This window comes from Acinonyx jubatus, chromosome A1 (assembly GCF_027475565.1).
Source record: "Acinonyx jubatus isolate Ajub_Pintada_27869175 chromosome A1, VMU_Ajub_asm_v1.0, whole genome shotgun sequence".
NCBI lineage: Eukaryota > Metazoa > Chordata > Mammalia > Carnivora > Felidae > Acinonyx > Acinonyx jubatus.
In genome coordinates, this window is record NC_069380.1 from 150,837,327 (window position 1) to 150,855,673 (window position 18,347).

Below are 18,347 nucleotides of genomic sequence, written 5' to 3' on the forward strand. Positions count from 1 at the left end.
TATAAATAATCCAGTGGATTTTATTTCATTCTAACAAGGAGGAAATATGAATTACTAAACCTCTGGCAATTCTATCCACCTTACATAGTATCTCTATTTTAAATAGTTTGAAAGAAGAGGAGAAAACGTTTGCTTTTATTCAATTAAATTCACCAGCTTCCATTTTACATTGAATAATAAAATAGAAACTTTATTACATTTTGCATATCTTAAAATACAAAAAATACGGGGCAGAAAATTTTAAAAACCAGTTTTACAGATGTACATGCTAACAATGTTCTACAATTCCATTTTGCATTTGTATCCAATACATTATACAAAAGATTTATAGTATTTGCATACATAAAAAGAAATAAAGCATTCAGATATTTCTATGATCTAACAGTGCAATATGCATATACTTGGAAGAAAAATACTGATTTCCTGAGTAACGGTGTTGTAATTCAAAATAAGAATGATACCCATCATAATGCACCATTTAAATAGACTTCTAAAAACTCCACCTTTACCCTGTAATTCTTTGACTGGATCCTTTCTTCATAGTATTTCTGAAACATCCTTCATATTCCCAAGTAGGTAATTTTAGAAATAGATACCTTAAAAAGAACTAATAATTAAGTAGTGGTTCATTTAAAGAATTCTTCAAGCCACTGAACAAGCAAGTAGAGTCCAGAAAAAAAAAAGCTTTAAACGGTAAATCCTTTGGAAAAGTTCATTTAGCATTACAGTCTTATAATTCTAATGTGGCCAGCCGACCGTATAATCCATTTTAATCTATCTTTTGAAGACATGAATCCCATAATTTTCTAGGAGTAGGACGGCAAAAACTTTAAATGGCATCCAATAGTTCAAAACAACCCTATTTGTACCCAGACTTAAAAAAAAATAATAATCTGCTCTAAAAATAGCAGATTTTTCTTCACTTACAACTCCCATTTTTTTTAAGTGAACCAAACTCATTTGCGGTTGCTAGCATATGTATATATTACATATATACCTTCTAATGTAAAGCATCCAAGTAAATTCAAAGAAGAGTTTCAACACAAAATCCACAATATCAAACAATAACTCTTATTAAGTTTTATAAACTAATCTGTGTTTGCCACAAATTTTGATGTATACTAGTACTTTTTAAAAGCTAAAATTATTCTAGACCTGTTAAATGCTTAGGAAATTTTTTTTCATTTAAAATGACCCTTAAAGATTAGAATCTAAAAGTCTATATATAAGATATATATAGAATTAGATATAATTCAAATATATAGAAAAAGGAAACTGCCTGATTGTGTCATAAGGATATGTTCTATTTCCTTCAAGAGGCCATTCTACAAGACTGAAATGGTTTTTAATCAAGTACACAGTACACTTTACTACCTTATGTAACTTATTTTGAAATCAGACCTACCACGATTTCAAAGTACCACTAGCAAAAAGGAATCACTTGACTAATTTCATCAATTCGATGTAAACAAAGTTCTTCATTCCACTCTAAAATAATCCATTTTTCTTTCCTAAAACTTGATTTTTCAGCAGGCGTAATAAATACAATGTAAACCAACCAAGTTAACACAGCATAAAGTCGAAAGATCATACATATTTTCAAGATGCTAAGGCACATTAAAATAATTTTAAAATTTCAAACTAAAAAGTTACTCAAAAAATGATTTTGCTACAACTTCCAATATTAACATTTTTCGTTAACTGTCTAAGGTCCTTTAATATATGCAAGAGCTTTAATGTTTGACTTCTTTGTCCTGTCTTTTTATGATACTTTGCTCCTGAAAGTACATAGAACCTCATGTACCATATGTACTTTTTCACCCCACTTGTTACCAATATTGGAGTTTGAAATATAAAATCACTGGTCTAAAGCTGAAACATTAAAAATTAGTAAATAATGCCCAGAAAATGAAGTGGTATTATACACCTAAAGGTACATACTTTATTATACACAAAACAGGCAATCCAGACTCCACCAAATCTTACTTCTAATTAATCATTTTGGTTACATTTTTAAAACACACACTTTAAGAAATTAAATGATGGAAATTAGTATACAAATGATGTTTACTTAGCCAGACTGTATCTGATCCACAGCAAATCTTAAGAAGTAGCACTATCAAGCCCTTTCAACTGATCTACACACCTTTAGCCTCTGCTGCCCAATTTGATGCTATAGTTCAGAGGAAAAAAAGGTTTAAGTTGAACATTTTCTCTTTGAAAAATACAGGTTAATGGGTCAATCAATAATTTGTCTGTTACTTTCATGCAAAAGGTCTCTCTCATCTTTGCTTTTGATTCATGAACCAATTTCTACAACAGATCTCAGAGGCAGACAATGAAAATTTGTTTTAACCCCATGAAGTTGTGCTTGATAGTGAAGGTGGAGATGAATTTATACAGCCTATGTTATGAATCCTATTGGACCATCTGAAATAATACTTAATTTTAATTCAAAAAATTAAATTAGCTTACATAAGTAGTATTATAAGGCATTAAATGTAATTAAGGCATGTTACTACAAGTAACACAGCAACAACTTATCACAGTATGTGAGGATTTAATTCCTAAATAATGCTAATCTGTATAACACTTTTCATTAAAGAATTACAAAAGTGCTTTCAAATAACAGAGGCAAATATAGTCACTTAAAAAACAGAAGCAGAGGCACCAAGCTTTAAGAGACAAAGATCACTTTTAGGTCTTGACCTAATCCAGTGTTCCAGGGACCAAATGGCAACTTCCCAACCATACACATTATTTTAGGGGCTTATAAAAGTTATTTTGCCTAATATATTTAATATTAACAACCTTAAGCCAAAAAATAATTACTTGAAAAATAAAACTTAAACATAACCAGTCTTGAATGTAAAAAATGATACATTTTCCAAGTTAAGAACTTCCTAGACCCATATTTAAATTCATTTCTGCTTTAAGCATTGATACAAGGTATATGGATTTACAACTCTCAATATCAATGACCAACTGTAGGAATTTCACACTCAATCTATTTGTAAATGGCTCCAAAAAAGGGTGAAAAACAAAAGCATCTTCAATCTCCTTAACTTCTGCCTTTAAAGTGGTTACTGAATAGAATTGATTCATCACACTCCAGATTCACGTGATCATTAACACTGTAAGTATGAGCTCACTGCTATGTTTTGTGTTGAGCAGCAGGTGACTGAGAATCTTGACTATATAGTTTATGATCATGTTGGCCAAAGGGTATTTCCTTAGTTGGACCAATTCCATTTTCCATTTCTCTCTGTTGTGATGGGGGTGTGACTCCTGAATGCATATGTGAGGAGGAATCCACTGTTGAATGATGACTAACATCCACTTTAGCTAAAATTTCATAATACAGCAAATAAAATACTGGCGTTATTATACCTACTATCAACATTATCACTACGGCTGTCCACCACCCTATTCCCCAGTCTGCTCCATAATAAGGATCCTTACGTTGAATGTTTTTGTTATCAGGTTCAAAACGTATTTGTTGTGCTGTTAAAGCAGATACCACCTCATTAAGGTTCTCTCTTTTGGTGTCTGTACATTTTACTATTTGTTCTATATCTCGGTCTACTTCTTTTAAAAAGCTACCAGCTGACTCACTGGAAGAAAGAGAATCATTAGGTGGCAAAATTTCCTGTTGTTCTGGAACATACTGGACAGATGACGGACGTGAAGCCTGTCTTCCTTTTGGAGGATAAAGTGTTTCAGTCAATGAACTAAACTTTTTAACTGGAATTTTGATAGACCTAAGGGCAAAAAAGTCTTGATCGCTGATGAGATTATTAACCCTCTTGATATCTGCTACCTGTAAAAAAAAAAAAAAAAAAAAAAAAAAAGCAACATTCAACTGAATTTCCAATCAAAACAGAGGTAACAGTATTCATTCATCCCATTACTTTTGGAAGGAAAAAAAAAGGTAGAGTTTAATTATTAGTAGTATTAAGTTATCACACCCAGAGAGATTTTATTTGTGGATAACAGTTCTATACCACTCTTGATCTACCAGTCTTAGGAAATCACTAATTACTTTTTACTGTCACTCATGTATTAACACAAATGTTAGGTATTTAAGTAGATCCTGGAATCCTTTGATATTTCTCTTTGTACATCATGCACAAATATCACACTTCTGCTGTTTGTAAACAATGAGAAGGAAGAATTACAGTTATTTATGTTCTTTCATTCTTGCAATTAGAATATAGGCAAATATCAACTTATCCAACTAAAACTACCATATTTTATCAAAACTAAGATGCCATCAACTCTAAGATGTGCCATTATTTATCACTAAGGAAAAAAAAATATTGAGGGTGCCACCATTCCACTTTAAAAGATGTTGAAACGTATCAAAAAACATGCACCTTAGATAACATATTTCCCTTATTTGTCTTCTAATGACATTTTCCCTAACTTCTGTGTTCATGCAGTATTCAACCACCCCCAAGATGAGTCATTTTTTATAAGCTTTCCCTATGTATTATACAGTCCTCAACCTGTCTGTATATCCTATCTACCTGCCATTGTGAGGAGGGAGAGCATGGGAGTATTCCTCAGATTACCCGTTATTATGCTAGGCCTCCCATAATCTTTGAGTGATTAGTCCCATTCATGATTTCCATCAACGCTTTAACCTAAGCCCTAGTCATTTATCACTCGATTGATGTCAGAGAGGTAAAGTGTGTCTAGGATAAAGCTTTTCTGGCTTGGTCAACTCAATGGATAATAATGTCATTTACTGAGATATAGAACACTTTGGAGGGAGAAAAGAAAATAAACACAGATTATATATGTGTTGACTTTGAGGTGACTGAAATATCTAGGTGGAAGTTATCCAACAGGGAGTTTATATGTCTGAAATTTGAAAGAATGATCTCATCTAGAAATATTGACTTGTGGATTATCAGCAAAAAATAGTAAATGAAGTCACAAGTGTACACAGATTCACTAAAAAAGACTAGGAGAAAAAGGTGATAAATGAAAGATGACTGAGGAATGCCAACATTTGAGGGTTAGGTTGAATAAGAGAAATCTACAAAGGAGATTAAGAAAGAATGGCCAAAGGGTGGCTGGCTGGCTCAGTCAAAAGAGTGTGTGACTCTTGATCCTGGGGTTGTGAGTTCGAGCCCCACGTTGGGTACAAAGATTAGTTAAAAATAAAATTTTTAAAAGCAAAGAGTGGCCAAGAAAGCAATATACAATGGTGGGTTTGACTATCTGGGTTTGACGGATGGCTATGATACTTTCTAGCTCTATGATTTGGGGCAAGTTGTTTAACCTCTCTGCAATGAAATTTCCACATATGTAAAATGACAGTAATAACAGTACCTGCCACATAGGGTTTTGCAAAGATTAATAAATTAAAACATATGAACATTCAAATAGCAATATATAGTACATTATGCAAATGTTAGCTGTTATTAAATATTACTAGTAGGAAAATCAGAAAGCTGAAGAATCAAGGAGGTCAAACAAAGATGGTTTTTAGGAGGGGGTGGTGACTGATCAACTGCAGATTTCTGATCAAGTTCACTGAAGAATGAGAGTTCCTGTTGGAAAAATCAACTCCCTGGAAGTGTATATATGGGAAGAGGATGGAGAGGAAGACTGAGGAGTAATTAGATGAGACAATAAAGGATGCTTTGAAAGTTTATGACCTCAAGACTGTTTAAGGCAAATGAAGACTCATTGACAAACTCCAAAATCTGACCCCATTCTCTTTAAATGTTTGTTTGGTATTGTCTATTCTGACTAGTAACTACTCCATACTCTTTCTAAACCAGGCTTCCAAGTCTTAGTGTCTACCTAGGTTCTCACTCTAATTATCCCTATATTCTCCATTATACTAACTTCTTTGGTTGCATTTAGGATTCCAACCTTACAATTTTTATGCTCTTGTCAGTTTTATGACTGGCATATTTTTAATAATTTCTAAAATTGAGTACTTACAAGAGGAATACAGCACTAAGTACCCTATTTTTATTTACTTTTTTATAAACTATGTGAAGTGAATTTAAAAAAAATTTTTTTAATGTTTATTCATTTTTTTTTAATTTTTAAAAAAAATTTTTTTTTAACTTTATTTTATTTTTGAGACAGAGAGAGACAGAGTATGAATGGGGGAGGGTCAGAGAGAGGGAGACACAGAATCTGAAACAGGCTCCAGGCTCTGAGCTGTCAGCACAGAGCCTGACGCGGGGCTCGAACTCACGGACCGCGAGATCATGACCTGAGCCGAAGTCGGCCGCTTAACCGACTGAGCCACCCAGGCGCCCCTGTTTATTCATTTTTGAGAAAGACAAAGTGCAAGTGGGGAAGGGTCAGAGAGAGGGAGATACAGAATCCGAAGCAGGCTCCAGTCTCTGAGCTGTGAGCACAGAGCCCAACATGGGGCTCAAACTCACCGACTGCGAGATCATAACCTGAGCTGAAGTCAGACTCTTAACCAAGCCACCCAAGCACACCATAAGTACCCTATTTTTAAAGTGATAAATCCTTTTGTAAGGTTCTTCCTTTTTTTGCTGGTTCAGCTCCTGGTAAAAGGGAGCATTGCTTAACTCCCTAACACTGTTGTATCAATCTTCCTTATTGTAGACAAGACCTTCTTTCCTCTAATGTTAAGCTAACTGCCCTTTCATCATTCTTCATTTTAAATAAGGAATCAGCTGAATACCCCCAAATAATCTCTGTAAACTTCTTCTCTATCATTAATACACATATTTTAGTCCAAGCCCTGATCATCTTCACTTGAATTATTCCAACAACCTCCTTACTGGGTCCCCTCCAACTCACCAGCAGGTTTCCCTACCATTTTGTAGTACTCTTGTTAAACCTTATAGCAGTGTTCTTACTATATAGATCAAACTTTTCCTCAGTTCTTTCAAAGTGCTTCATCCCAATCAGCCTACGCCCCTCATTTTTGAAACATCTATTAAACTTCCTCTGTTGTTCACCTTATTTTCTCCTTAAAATCTTCTCCATATCACTGTCCTATACCTTTCTCCTCATACACTCTAGTCATATTTTTTTCCTTTTCACCTCAACGGAAATATAATCTATTTTTAATCATTCATATAGATGGCATTTCAAACTTCTCTTCAATTTATTAGGTTCGTTAAAAAAAAATCCATGTCTTTCTCTAATAAAGCTAGAGGACCACACTTTTCTCTTGAATCTCCACCTTGGTAATTTCAGCCTGGCCCCTAATTTTATTTATTTATTTTTTTAATATGAAATTTATTTTCAAATTGGTTTCAACACAACACCCAGTGCTCATCCCAACAGGTGCCCTCCTCAATGCCCATCACCCACTTTCCCCTCCCTCCGACCCCCCATCAACCCTCAGTTTATTCTCAGTTTTTAAGAGTCTCTTATGGATTGCCTCCTTCCCTCTCTGTAACTTTTTTTTCCCCTTCCCCTCCCCCATGGTCTTCTGTTCCTCAGGATCCACCTAAGAGTGAAACCATATGGTATCTGTTCTCTGTATGACTTATGTCACTTAGCATAACACTCTCCAGTTCCATCCACTTTGCTACAAAAGGCCATATTTCATTCTTTCTCATTGCCAAGTAGTATTCCATCGTATATATAAACCACAACTTCTTTATCCATTCATCAATTGACGGACGTTTAGGCTCTTTCCATAGGAGATATTTGGCTATTGTTGAAAGTGCTGCTATAAATATTGGGGTGCAAGTGCCCCTATGCATCAGCACTCCTGTATCCCTTAGGTAATCTTAGTTACTATCCATCATCAACCTTCTAAAGCACATTTTGTAAATTATTTCTCTACAAAACATGAATTCACATGTTTATGTTAAAAATTAAACCAGATACACTATGATATAATAATAAATGGTACTGCCTCCATGAACAAGTTGCAAACCCCCCGCCCAAAATCCAGCTCTTATCTCATCAAGAAATGTGTTTCACTAAAATACTTTATTAAGTTTTTAAATAAAAATTCTTAATGTGTCTGTTTTGAACAACTATGAATTGCAGTAATTATTTAAAAAAAAATACATAGAACCTTAGGGTCACAGGAAATTTTTAAAAATTCAGTTCATATTTGTATATATTTGGGGGTGCCTGTATGGCTCCGTCGGTTAAAAATCTGACTCCTGATTTCAGCTCAGGTCATGATCTCATGATTCGTGAGATCAAGCCCCATGACGGGCTCCAACCTGTCAGCTTGAGATTTTCTCTCCCTTTCTCTCTGCCCCTCCCCACTCACGCTCTCACTCCCTCTCAAAATAAACATTTAAAAATAAGTAAAATAAATTTGTATGTATTTGTATAAACAAGTTTATAAATATGTATGATATTATTATAGAGAACTATGACAGGTAACCAATAAAAGGCTCTCAAGTACAAAAATATACATTATGGAAGACTGTGGAGGAAGGATGAAAATTTTAATCAAGGAGAAAAAGGAATGATAAAACTTTTATGCTAGTAAAAGTTTCATGCTTATACACTGGGGCACCTGGGTGGCTCAGTCAGTTGAGGGTCCAACTTGAGCTCAGGTCATGATCTCACAGTTTGTGAGTTCGAGCCCCACATTGGGCTCACTGCTGTCAGGACAGAGCCTGCTAGGGATACTCTGTCCCCCTCTCTCTCAGCCCCTCCCCAGCTCATACTCTATCTCAAAAATAAACATTTAAAAGGAGAGGGAGAGAGAGAGAGCGAGAGAGAGAGCATACAAAGAGTATTCTAACAGTCTTATTTTTAAATATCAATAGTGACAACATTTTTGAAATTATATCCTTTAAGTCATTAGGAAGTATTTAAACTCACTTTAAAATGTGCAAGGAGGTACACAGTAAATACATTTCAAAATTCTACTAGGAGTATGACAACATAAAGTTCAAAAAACAGTTTCCGTATCAACATGTTTACATGAAAACAGATTCCGCACTAAGGATGCAAGATGGACATAATGACACATATATAAAATGGATACAAAGAGTTTAGTATTATTAAAATAAAAATATACCTCCCTTTTTATCAATCCTACTTTGGGGAACCTACTCCACAGAAATAAAGGTAGCACCATTTATTTTTAATTAAAAAAAATTTTCTTTAATGTTTATTTTTGAGATAGAGCACAAGTGACACAGAGAAAAAGGGACACAGAATCTGAAGCAGGCTCCAGGCTCTGCGCTGTCAGCACAGAGCCCGACCCCACAAACCTTGAGATCATGACCTGAGCAGAAGCTGGACACTTAACCGACTTAGCCACCCAGGTGCCCTGTGTACCACCATTTAAAGATACAGTGCTGATGATATTCACCACACAATTCAAAACATGAAGAAAATCTTGAGTACATGATAGAATAGTTTAATATCATAGAATATCCATACTATGCAATACTACGTAACTATATAAAATGAGTTAGATGTGTAAGACAGTGAGGCATGTCTATGATACATTAAGAAATGAGGGGTGCCTGGGTGGCTCAGTAAGTTAAGTGTCTGACCTTGATTTTGGCTCAGGTCATGATCTCATGCTTCATGAGATTGAACCCCTTGTCGGGCTCCACACAGAAAGCTTTCAGCTTTCTGATTGGGATTCCCTCTCAATCTCTCTCTGTCCCTCTCCTGCTCATGTTCTCTCTCTCAAAGTAAATGAATAAACATTACAAAAAAAAAAAAAGGAAGAAATAAAAAAGACAAAAGCAACTTGCAGAGTAATAGGCACAGTATACACCAATTTTTTTAATGTTTTTATATATGTATTTTTTTTGAGAGACAGAGAAGGGGGGGGGAGAGAGAGAGCGCACACGTGTGCATGTGCACATGAACGGGGGAGGGGCAGAGAAAAAGGGTGATAGAGGATCCAAAGAGGGTTCTGCCCTGACAGCAGTGAGCCAATATGGGGCTGGAACTCACGAACTGTGAGATCATGACCCGAGCCGAAGCTGGATACTCAACTGACTGAGCCATGCAAGTGCCCCAAACCAATTTTTAAAAACAAAAATTGGGGCACCTGGGTGGCTCAGTCGGTTAAGCAGGCAACTTCAGCTTGGGTCATGATCTCACAGTTCGTGGGTTCAAGCCTCATGTCAGGCTCTGTGCTGACAGCTTGAGAACATGGAGCCAGCTTCGGATTCTTTGTCTCCCTCTCTCTGCCCCTCCCCAGTTTGCACTCTGTCTCTCTCATTCTCAAAAATACATAAACATTAAGAAAATTGTTTTTTGGTTTTTTAAATTTTTTTTATTTATCTTTTTTTGTTTTTTTTTAACAGAAAAACAAAAAATCACCAACACCCCAAGTATTTTAGATAATACATATTTATATTGATATATTACACATATTATTTTTATAAGCACAAAAAAAGGTATGGAAAGAAACACCCCAAAGTGTGTTATTTCAGGAAGATGAGGCAGAAAAAATTTTTCCTTATATATTTCTATATTCTCTTAAAACCTGAGTAAGGAGACAAGATAACACATTTGGGTGTCTTTTAATACTGAAACTAGACTCATGGATTTAGAAATAAACGGAAATCCAAGTATTCACTTAAAAATTTAAAAAGTTAACATCTACCAACATAATACAGTTTTCTACGGAAAGAAAGGAAAAGACAAGATAAAAGCAGAGAACTTACTTCAATTTGTGCTAACGAACAAATAATTTATTTTGGACAGCATTATGCAAAATCAAATTCAAACTTACCGTACAACAGTACTGAAGGGCTATGGCATTTAAAGTATCTCCTTCCTGTATATCTTTTGTTAATACTATAATGTCATCAAGTCTGTCTCTTGATGTACTTCTTCGGATTTTCTCTTTTCCTCTGGATCGAAGCTCATACACTTCGGCATCCTCCTCCAACATGTCAGTGTCTGTACAATTTCCAAATGCATGTACTTGACCACTTGAATGAACTCCTGGAAGAGGAAAACTACGATTCTGATGTCTCCCTGCCATGTCAAAATCTGAGGGGGAAAGAAAGAGAAAACTCTGGAATGTAGCTGATCCATATGACTGAGTTACATGAATCTTACATTCAGGACACATTATACATATATTTTTAAGAATGATTTTAGTTATTTAAAAATTTAGGTTTGAGTTTTAGAGATGTTAAAGTGCAAAGAACATTATCTGGCAGCAGAAACAATGAGAGAGGAGGAAGAGGTAATCCATTCTTATAAACTATGTATCACCAAAAGTGGAGGTGATAAACATTTTCACGGAAGTAAACAGTTATTTTTTTAAGGTCAAAAAATTAAGTTCCCCTTATTCTGAGTATGTGAATAAAATTAAGGAAACTTCTGATCATATATGTGCAATTTATAATTCTGATAAATCAAAGTACAGGTTTTATATGTACAAACAAAACACTTTAATAAATCCAAATATTCTGGCTTGTTCAGCATTTTAAGCTCATATATCTTTTGTACTACCTATGTACCTCCTTGGATCAAGTGGACTTCAGTATTTATGTTTAGTATATATAGCATGTGCTTTTTATATAGGTCATAATTTTGCCCTAGACCAAGGATTCTTATTTTTTGAAAGTTTTTCACCAACATTTATCAAAGTCCTCATCCAACTCAATTTATGGTCGATAAAGTCTGAATATAGTTTAGGCCACTACATTCATTTCTACTTCAGAAAAGATACCCTTAAGAATGAGCACTGGCCTAAATTAAAAGCATACATCAATAAGCGTGTATCAATGAGTACTTTTTGTTTACTTGTATATGCACTCTCAACTGATCTTCAACAAGCTGGCCTATTCTCATTAAAGACAAAACAAAAATAAAAAACTAATTCCACAGGTCCAGTTCTTGCTTCATATTACATGTTCACATAAAAAAGAAAGTATAGTAGATTGCTTTCAGTTATTGTTGTGAAAGATGGAAAGAAGCAGACAAGGAGTAAAAGGCATTTTGGAGATAAAATACTTAGGACTTAATACTGTGACTCAGGTATCAAGAGACAAAAGAAGTTAAGAATTATGCCAAGATTTCAGATTTGCATCATTGAGGAAATGGTGATGCCATTCTCTAGAATACAGAACACTGGAAGAAAAGTGGGAGGCTAGACTATGATTATAAATTCCTTTAAGACAGCCCAAAAGAATGTGAAGTAGCCCAGCAGCTACATAGTCAAATTCAGAAAGGTCTGGGCTAGAAATATAATTTAATGACTCATGTGCATAGGTAGAAACCAAAGCCGTATAGGTATAAAGGAGACTACCTAGAAAAAGTACAGAATAAGAAAAGAGGAGCCAAGACTGAGCCTTGAAGAACTGCTTGCTACGTGTAGTAGTAGTATGTGAGGGAAGGAAAATCAGCCTGCAAAGAATATGGAAAAGGAATATTCAGAAGAAGAAACCATAAAAATATTATGTCATGGAAGCCAAGCCCAAATGGTATCTTAAAGGACTTAGTTCAGTTGTGAATACTACAGACAAATATGAAGTGACAAAGAGAAAAAAACAAACAAAAAACAACTCTCTGACTCTGCTGTACAACAATGCAATGCTTTAAGAACTCAAGGGTTTTTATTAGACCAACCTAGATAACTAATAGTTACATGTTAAGTAGACTTAAAAGTTAAGAACCACTTAATATACACTAATTTAAATGTGGCCATACTTCCCTATAGATTCTTCCTCCCTAATAATTTGTTGTTAGAATCCCAAACTGGCTTAGAACAGTTGAAATTCAGTGAGCAATGTGCAAAGCCATTTTACACATTGACATCAAATTTCTCCAGAGTCTATTGCTAAATACTAAATAATACGACTAGAACTTCATCTATCTCTTCTCTTGTGTAATGAAATGCAGGCAGCAGACTACCACAAAGTGGATACTGTTTTTGAATAATCAAGAACTGGTTGTGACTCCAATGGAAATGGAAAGCTAGTCACAGGCCCAAGCAGATAATTATCTAAGCCGACTATACAGAGAGCAGAAAGTACATAGTATTCATCTCATCTGGCTCAATTTTCTTCACCAGTCTTAATTCTTAGGGTAGGGGAAAAAAAACCTTGCATGCCACCTAGATTACAAACCATGGCAAAAAGTAATTACCAATGGATACGTTATTAAAGCATTTAACCAGCTCACTCTGTAATTGTAAATTGTTTCCCAAACACCTTCATACTTTATAGTAACTGTTGTTGGGTGTTTTGCTTTGACTTTCTTTAAGCAGATAGGGCCATAGGGCACAAGGTAGTTCAGCACTGGGATAGTAGTAACACAGGGGCTGTATCCGCCAGGGGCAATTCAGGTTTTAAAAACTTCTCTTCCTCTCTATTCCACACACCTAGATTTTTTCTTTCCCTGTTTACATGATGATTAAATCTCAGGTTTTTACGCCACACCGTCACACTTGGACGGTGTGGACGAGATGTTGCCAGCATATATTGTCGTGGGGTAAATGTAGTGTTTAGGTTTTAAATGCGTGGCTCTGAGAACCCAACAGGTAGGAGTCCTTCCTCTGACCCTGTTTCCCCGAGAGTGTAAAGAGGGGCTTCGGTGGGGTTGGTGGCGAAGATCTCCTCTGCCTTGGGGTCTCCTACATGCAGGCCAGGATCCGAGTCCCAACCGGCGGCCCCGGCTACACCTGCGGCAGAGGGCTCTCCGCCATCTCCAGCGAGAGTGTAGCAGGGCCCAATCCCGCCGACCGCCATCTTTACCTGTTCGGCTAGCAGCGGGGACACAATGAGGAGCCCGCTGCCAGGTCCGCCGCCGCGGCTCCTGTCCCGGGCAAATTCATGACCAACCCTTCGCTTTTGGCTGCCCCTGCCCTCTGCCGCCACCAACGTCTCTGCCTTCCGGGCCGTGCGCCGCCGCCACGTCCGCAAACCTGCCGTGCGTCATCGCGTCAAGTGGGCGGAGGTGGGCAGAAGAGGGGGAGGAGGAGGAGGCCGGAGGTGGAAAGGGGCGGGGAAGGAGGAGGGCGGGGACGCGAAGGCGAGACCAGACCCGGAGGCTTCTTAACCACTGGCCTGCGCCTGGCGCGCAGGCGCAGAGACGCCACCAGGGCCGCGGGGGCGGGGTCCGAGTTCCAGCTCCGCCCATATCTCCTCTCCTTCGGCCCCTACCCCGCCCCTCACCCTCCGTGATTGTAGCTCCGAGGGCCAACCCCGCTGGTTAACCCGGTGATCGGGAGCTACCTGCCCGCTGCGCCTTTGTCCTTCGTGCACACAGTGCTGGCAAAGACTGTCTAGAAAATACCCAGGGGTGGGAGTCGGGAGGAGAGAGATGCTTAAGGATATGACGGGCACTGTTGAGCGTTTCTTCTTGCTTTGCATCTGGAGGTTTGTCAAGGGTGGAGAAGGTCGCCCAAAAGCTTAGTGTTGACATCCATGTTTTGGAAAATTGTACTGTGCTTATTACTTTTCATGCGGAAGCTTCTAGACTTTTGCAGAAGAGACAAAATACTGGAGAGAAGTCCTTGGTTGGCGGGGTAGGGTTGCCTCAGTCTTTGTGTTGATAGGTGAGGAAAGTGGGCCACCTAGAGTCAGGCCCCGGAAAATGTTTGCCTTCAGGCTTTGGTTCTCAGCTTGTTATTCTCAAGGAGTCAAGGCTGTGTACAAATTGTAACTTTGTTTTGAAAATTAAAAGTCACTGGTAGTCACTGTTGGGGTCTATGAGATACAGTTTGTTAAATAACAAACTCCTTACTTAATATATTATTTTTCTCAGATTTGCCAAATGAGTATGATAATGTGTTTGAATTTATGTAAATGACTGTAAAGCATTTTAATGATATGCCTCCTGTTTCCCAAAGTTAACGTTACAGACTTTGCCCTTTGATGACCATGCTGTCTTATGACAATGTACGTGTTCGACCCAAACAGCTGGGATGCAGGGCGCAGAGCACTTCTTTTCAGAATGTCTGAATATTTATGCATCATGAAGACCTTGAAGCTGTGTTTTAAATTACTTTCAAAGAGTGTTTTTGTTTTCTGGGAAGTGTGTTCAGTAAAGGTTAGGAATTCTGCTCTGCAATATTTTTCTTTTATTTGAGGAGGTAGACACTGCGGTCCACAATGCTACAAAAAGAACTGCAGGAGAAGACTTTTTTTTTTTTTAAGTTTGTCAGAGCTGTTCTGTGTGCTGTTGCCCTTGTGACACCCGTCTGTAACCATTTATCACTGAGACATTTTCTCATCAGTAGACAAAAGATATATTCCCTACTTGATATGTAGGACTTCAGCTGCTCAGCCTTCATGAATGTTAATGTGAATACAACCTTCTTTCTGCGTGTAGGTTACTTTTCTTATTTTAATGTCAATAGGCAGTGGAATCCATGTGAGAGCCTAAGTGATAGAATTTCAAGCACTTCTACAACACTGCTACCTGTTTTCTTTCTATAAATATTTTTTCAATGATATGTGCATGTTCTTGAATCAATATTTATGTTTAACAAAAGTGCAGTTATTGAACTTTATATAAATACAATAATAGAACTATATTTTATTATTAAAATATACAAAGGAAGCAGTTAGCCATGAATTTTGGCCACGTTCCAAAAAGCTGGCCAGTAGGAACAAGTACTTTGTCTTTGAGAAAAAGGATGTCCCCACAGCTGAGCAAAGCCAAAGGGATTTTCAGTTTTTGAGATCTCATCTGACAGTTTTCATTAGACGGCTGCAGATGAAAGAATATTTAGTTTTTAGGAATGTGTGTTTCTGTCACTAGCATTCAAGTTTTGTGATTTGCTCCAGAATAAAAACAGTATTGTAATGAGAGTATAAGTTGATGCAGCTGGCTGAGAGTGGTACTTGGTAATATCTATCAAAGTTAAAAATGCAATTGACTGAACTATTAAATGGCTAGGTAATTACCTTGGATTCACTTACAGGTACATACATATAAAATGTAATAGATATGTTCAGGAATGTTTACTACAGTCATAGCCAAAAATCTGAAAATATTCTAAATGTTCATCAGTAGCAGACTGGATACTTCTGATACGTTTATATATCAGAATATTGTAATGTTATGCTTTTAATGTTTAACTCCAACAAATGCAATTAATCTATATTTTCTGATTTATTTCTTCATTTACCTAACAGATTTTCATTAGAGGAAAAGTATATGCGAGACCTTTATTCAAGCCATTGGGGATACAGTGTTTAAGAAGACTGTTTCCTTACTCACAAAGCTTCCATGTCTAGGCACGTGGAAAAATCTCCAAAATGTATTTTAAAGAGAAAAAGGTAAGTTACATATAAGAGGTATGATGTTATTCCTTTGGAATAGAATTTATATGTATACCCCCCCCATACACACACACACATTCATGTATCTATGCAGGGAGATACATTTAATCTTTCTTTCTGGAATGTTATGGAAGGAATTTTGAACAGTGGTTAAAAAGGACTAGATGTGGCAAGAGAATAAGAAGACTCTGCATTTTCTTCTTAGCCCTCTCTATATAGATTAAATTTTTATTACGACGTGATTTTATTTTATTAAACAATATTAAGACTGAACACATTTTATTATTGAATAACTGGACTTGTTTTATCTACATTTAACCAATAATCAACCATCCAACTCTTAATCACTCCAGAGTCTGTTTGTACTTTTATTTTCAAATAATAAGTGCCTGGAGAAAAGAACCAGATCAAGTCCCTTAGTAATCAAAAAATGAGGGGCACCTGGGTGGCTCAGTCGGTTAAGCATCCGACTTTGGCTCAGGTCATGATCTCTCTGTTCGTAGGTTCGAACTCCATGTCAGGCTCTGTGCTGACAGTTCAGAGCCAGAAACCTGCTTCAGATTCTATGTCTCCCTCTCTCTTTCTGTCCATCCCCTGCTCACTCTCTGTCTCTCAAAAATGAATAAATGTTAAAAAAATTTTTTTTTTTTTAATGAAAGGCAGGGCACCTGAGTGGCTCAATTGGTTAGTGTCCAGTTCTTAGTTTCAGCTCAGGTCATGTTCTCACACTTTATAGGTTCGAGCCCCGTATTGGGCTCTGCGTTCATAGTGTGGAGCCTGCTTGGGATTCTCTCTCCCTCTCTCTCTCTCTGCCCCTCCCTGACTCGTGCTCTTGCTCTGTCACAAAACAAACTTTTTTTTTTAAAGGAGACTTTTAAAAAAGTAAATAAAAAATACATGAAAGGTAACAGAACACTGAATTATTTTTACTTTTTTTTTTTTTATTTCTCTCTGGCAGATTTCTTTCATCCCTGCTTTTACTGTCTGCTCCTTCCTATGTCCTTTTATCAACCTTTCTTTTTAATTCTACTTTCTAGAAGCAAATCTGAAAAAGACCTCTGTACACTAAGGAAATACTTCAACTCAGATGAATTTAAAACTATATTCTGGGATGAAACTTAAAAAAAATCCCCTCGTCTCTCATCATTATGTATATATGTGGTGGTGGTGGTTTGCGTGTTTGTGTGTGTGTGTGTGTGTGTGTGTGTATACATATATTTGAATCTGTATATATAGAATCCATATAGAGAGAAAATATTGTGTCTCTTCTCTAGAAGTCTTGGAGAAAAAAACAAAGCGCATGAAATAGATATGTTTTGCTAGAGATGAACCAGATGACCTTTCTAGTTGCCATGCACCCTATGATTTTAAAATATAGTGATTATCGGGGCGCGAAGGTGGCTCAATCGGTTAAGCATCTGACTTCAGCTCAGGTCTTGATCTCACAGTTTGTGGGTTTGAGCATCCCCCACTCCCATAGGGCTCTGTGCTGACAGCTCAGAGCCTGGAACCTGATTCTAATTCTGTGTCTCCTTCTCCCTCTGCCCCTTCCCTACTGGCTCTCTCTTGCTCTCTCTCTCTCTCAAAAATAAAGAAACATTAAATTTTTTTTTTAAACATAGTGGTTATTATAATCACAGCTCTGCCATAATGCAGTTAAAAGAAGAGTCAAGGGTACTTCATGAATCCAGAGTTGCTTATAAATGTTAGTAAGTAATTCAGGAATATTAAATATGACTTGAAAACAAGCATTCTGGGGCATCTGGGTAGCTCAGTCACTTAGGCACCTGACTTGAGCTCAGGTCATGATCTCACTGTTCGTGAGTTTGAGGTCCATGTTTGGTTCTGTGCTGAGAGCTCAGAGCCTGGAGCATGCTTTGGATTCGGTGCCTCCCTCTCTCTCTCCCTCCCCCACTCACTCTCTGTCTCTCTGTCTCTCTCTCAAAAATAAACATTAAAAAAAGAAAGAAAGAAAACAAACATTCCAATCCCTCTGTCCATACAGGCATTACTATATGAAAACTAGTCTCACAAATACTGTTCTTAAGTTCATTAGCTTGTAGTTGGTACATATAAAAATGAAGGGTTGTGTGTTTATAATTCAATAGACTGTAACTTAAATGCTTTGTTTCCCATAATCTTTAC

General features: G+C 36.9%; 1 protein-coding gene across 1 annotated transcript; it reads right to left on the reverse strand.

Annotated features, from left to right (window-relative positions):
- Positions 1–162: 162 nt before the first annotated feature.
- LYSMD3 (LysM domain containing 3) lies at positions 163–13,844 on the reverse strand. Its single transcript, XM_027038310.2, has 3 exons — positions 13,668–13,844; positions 10,691–10,953; positions 163–3,820 (listed from the first exon to the last, which is right to left on the reverse strand). Exons 2-3 carry the CDS (start codon positions 10,943–10,945, stop codon positions 3,155–3,157), a joined length of 921 nt encoding a protein of 306 aa, XP_026894111.1. The 5' UTR covers positions 10,946–10,953; positions 13,668–13,844; the 3' UTR covers positions 163–3,154.
- Positions 13,845–18,347: the final 4,503 nt, after the last annotated feature.

Coding starts and splice junctions, on each gene's coding strand:
- LYSMD3 (XM_027038310.2), bottom strand. CDS start 10,945: ATGGCAGGGAGACATCAGAATCGTAGTTTTCCTCTTCCAGGAGTTCAT. Junction 3,821..10,690: donor CCCTTCAGTACTGTTGTACG/GTAAGTTTGAAT, acceptor TTTTTTTTACAG/GTAGCAGATATCAAGAGGGT.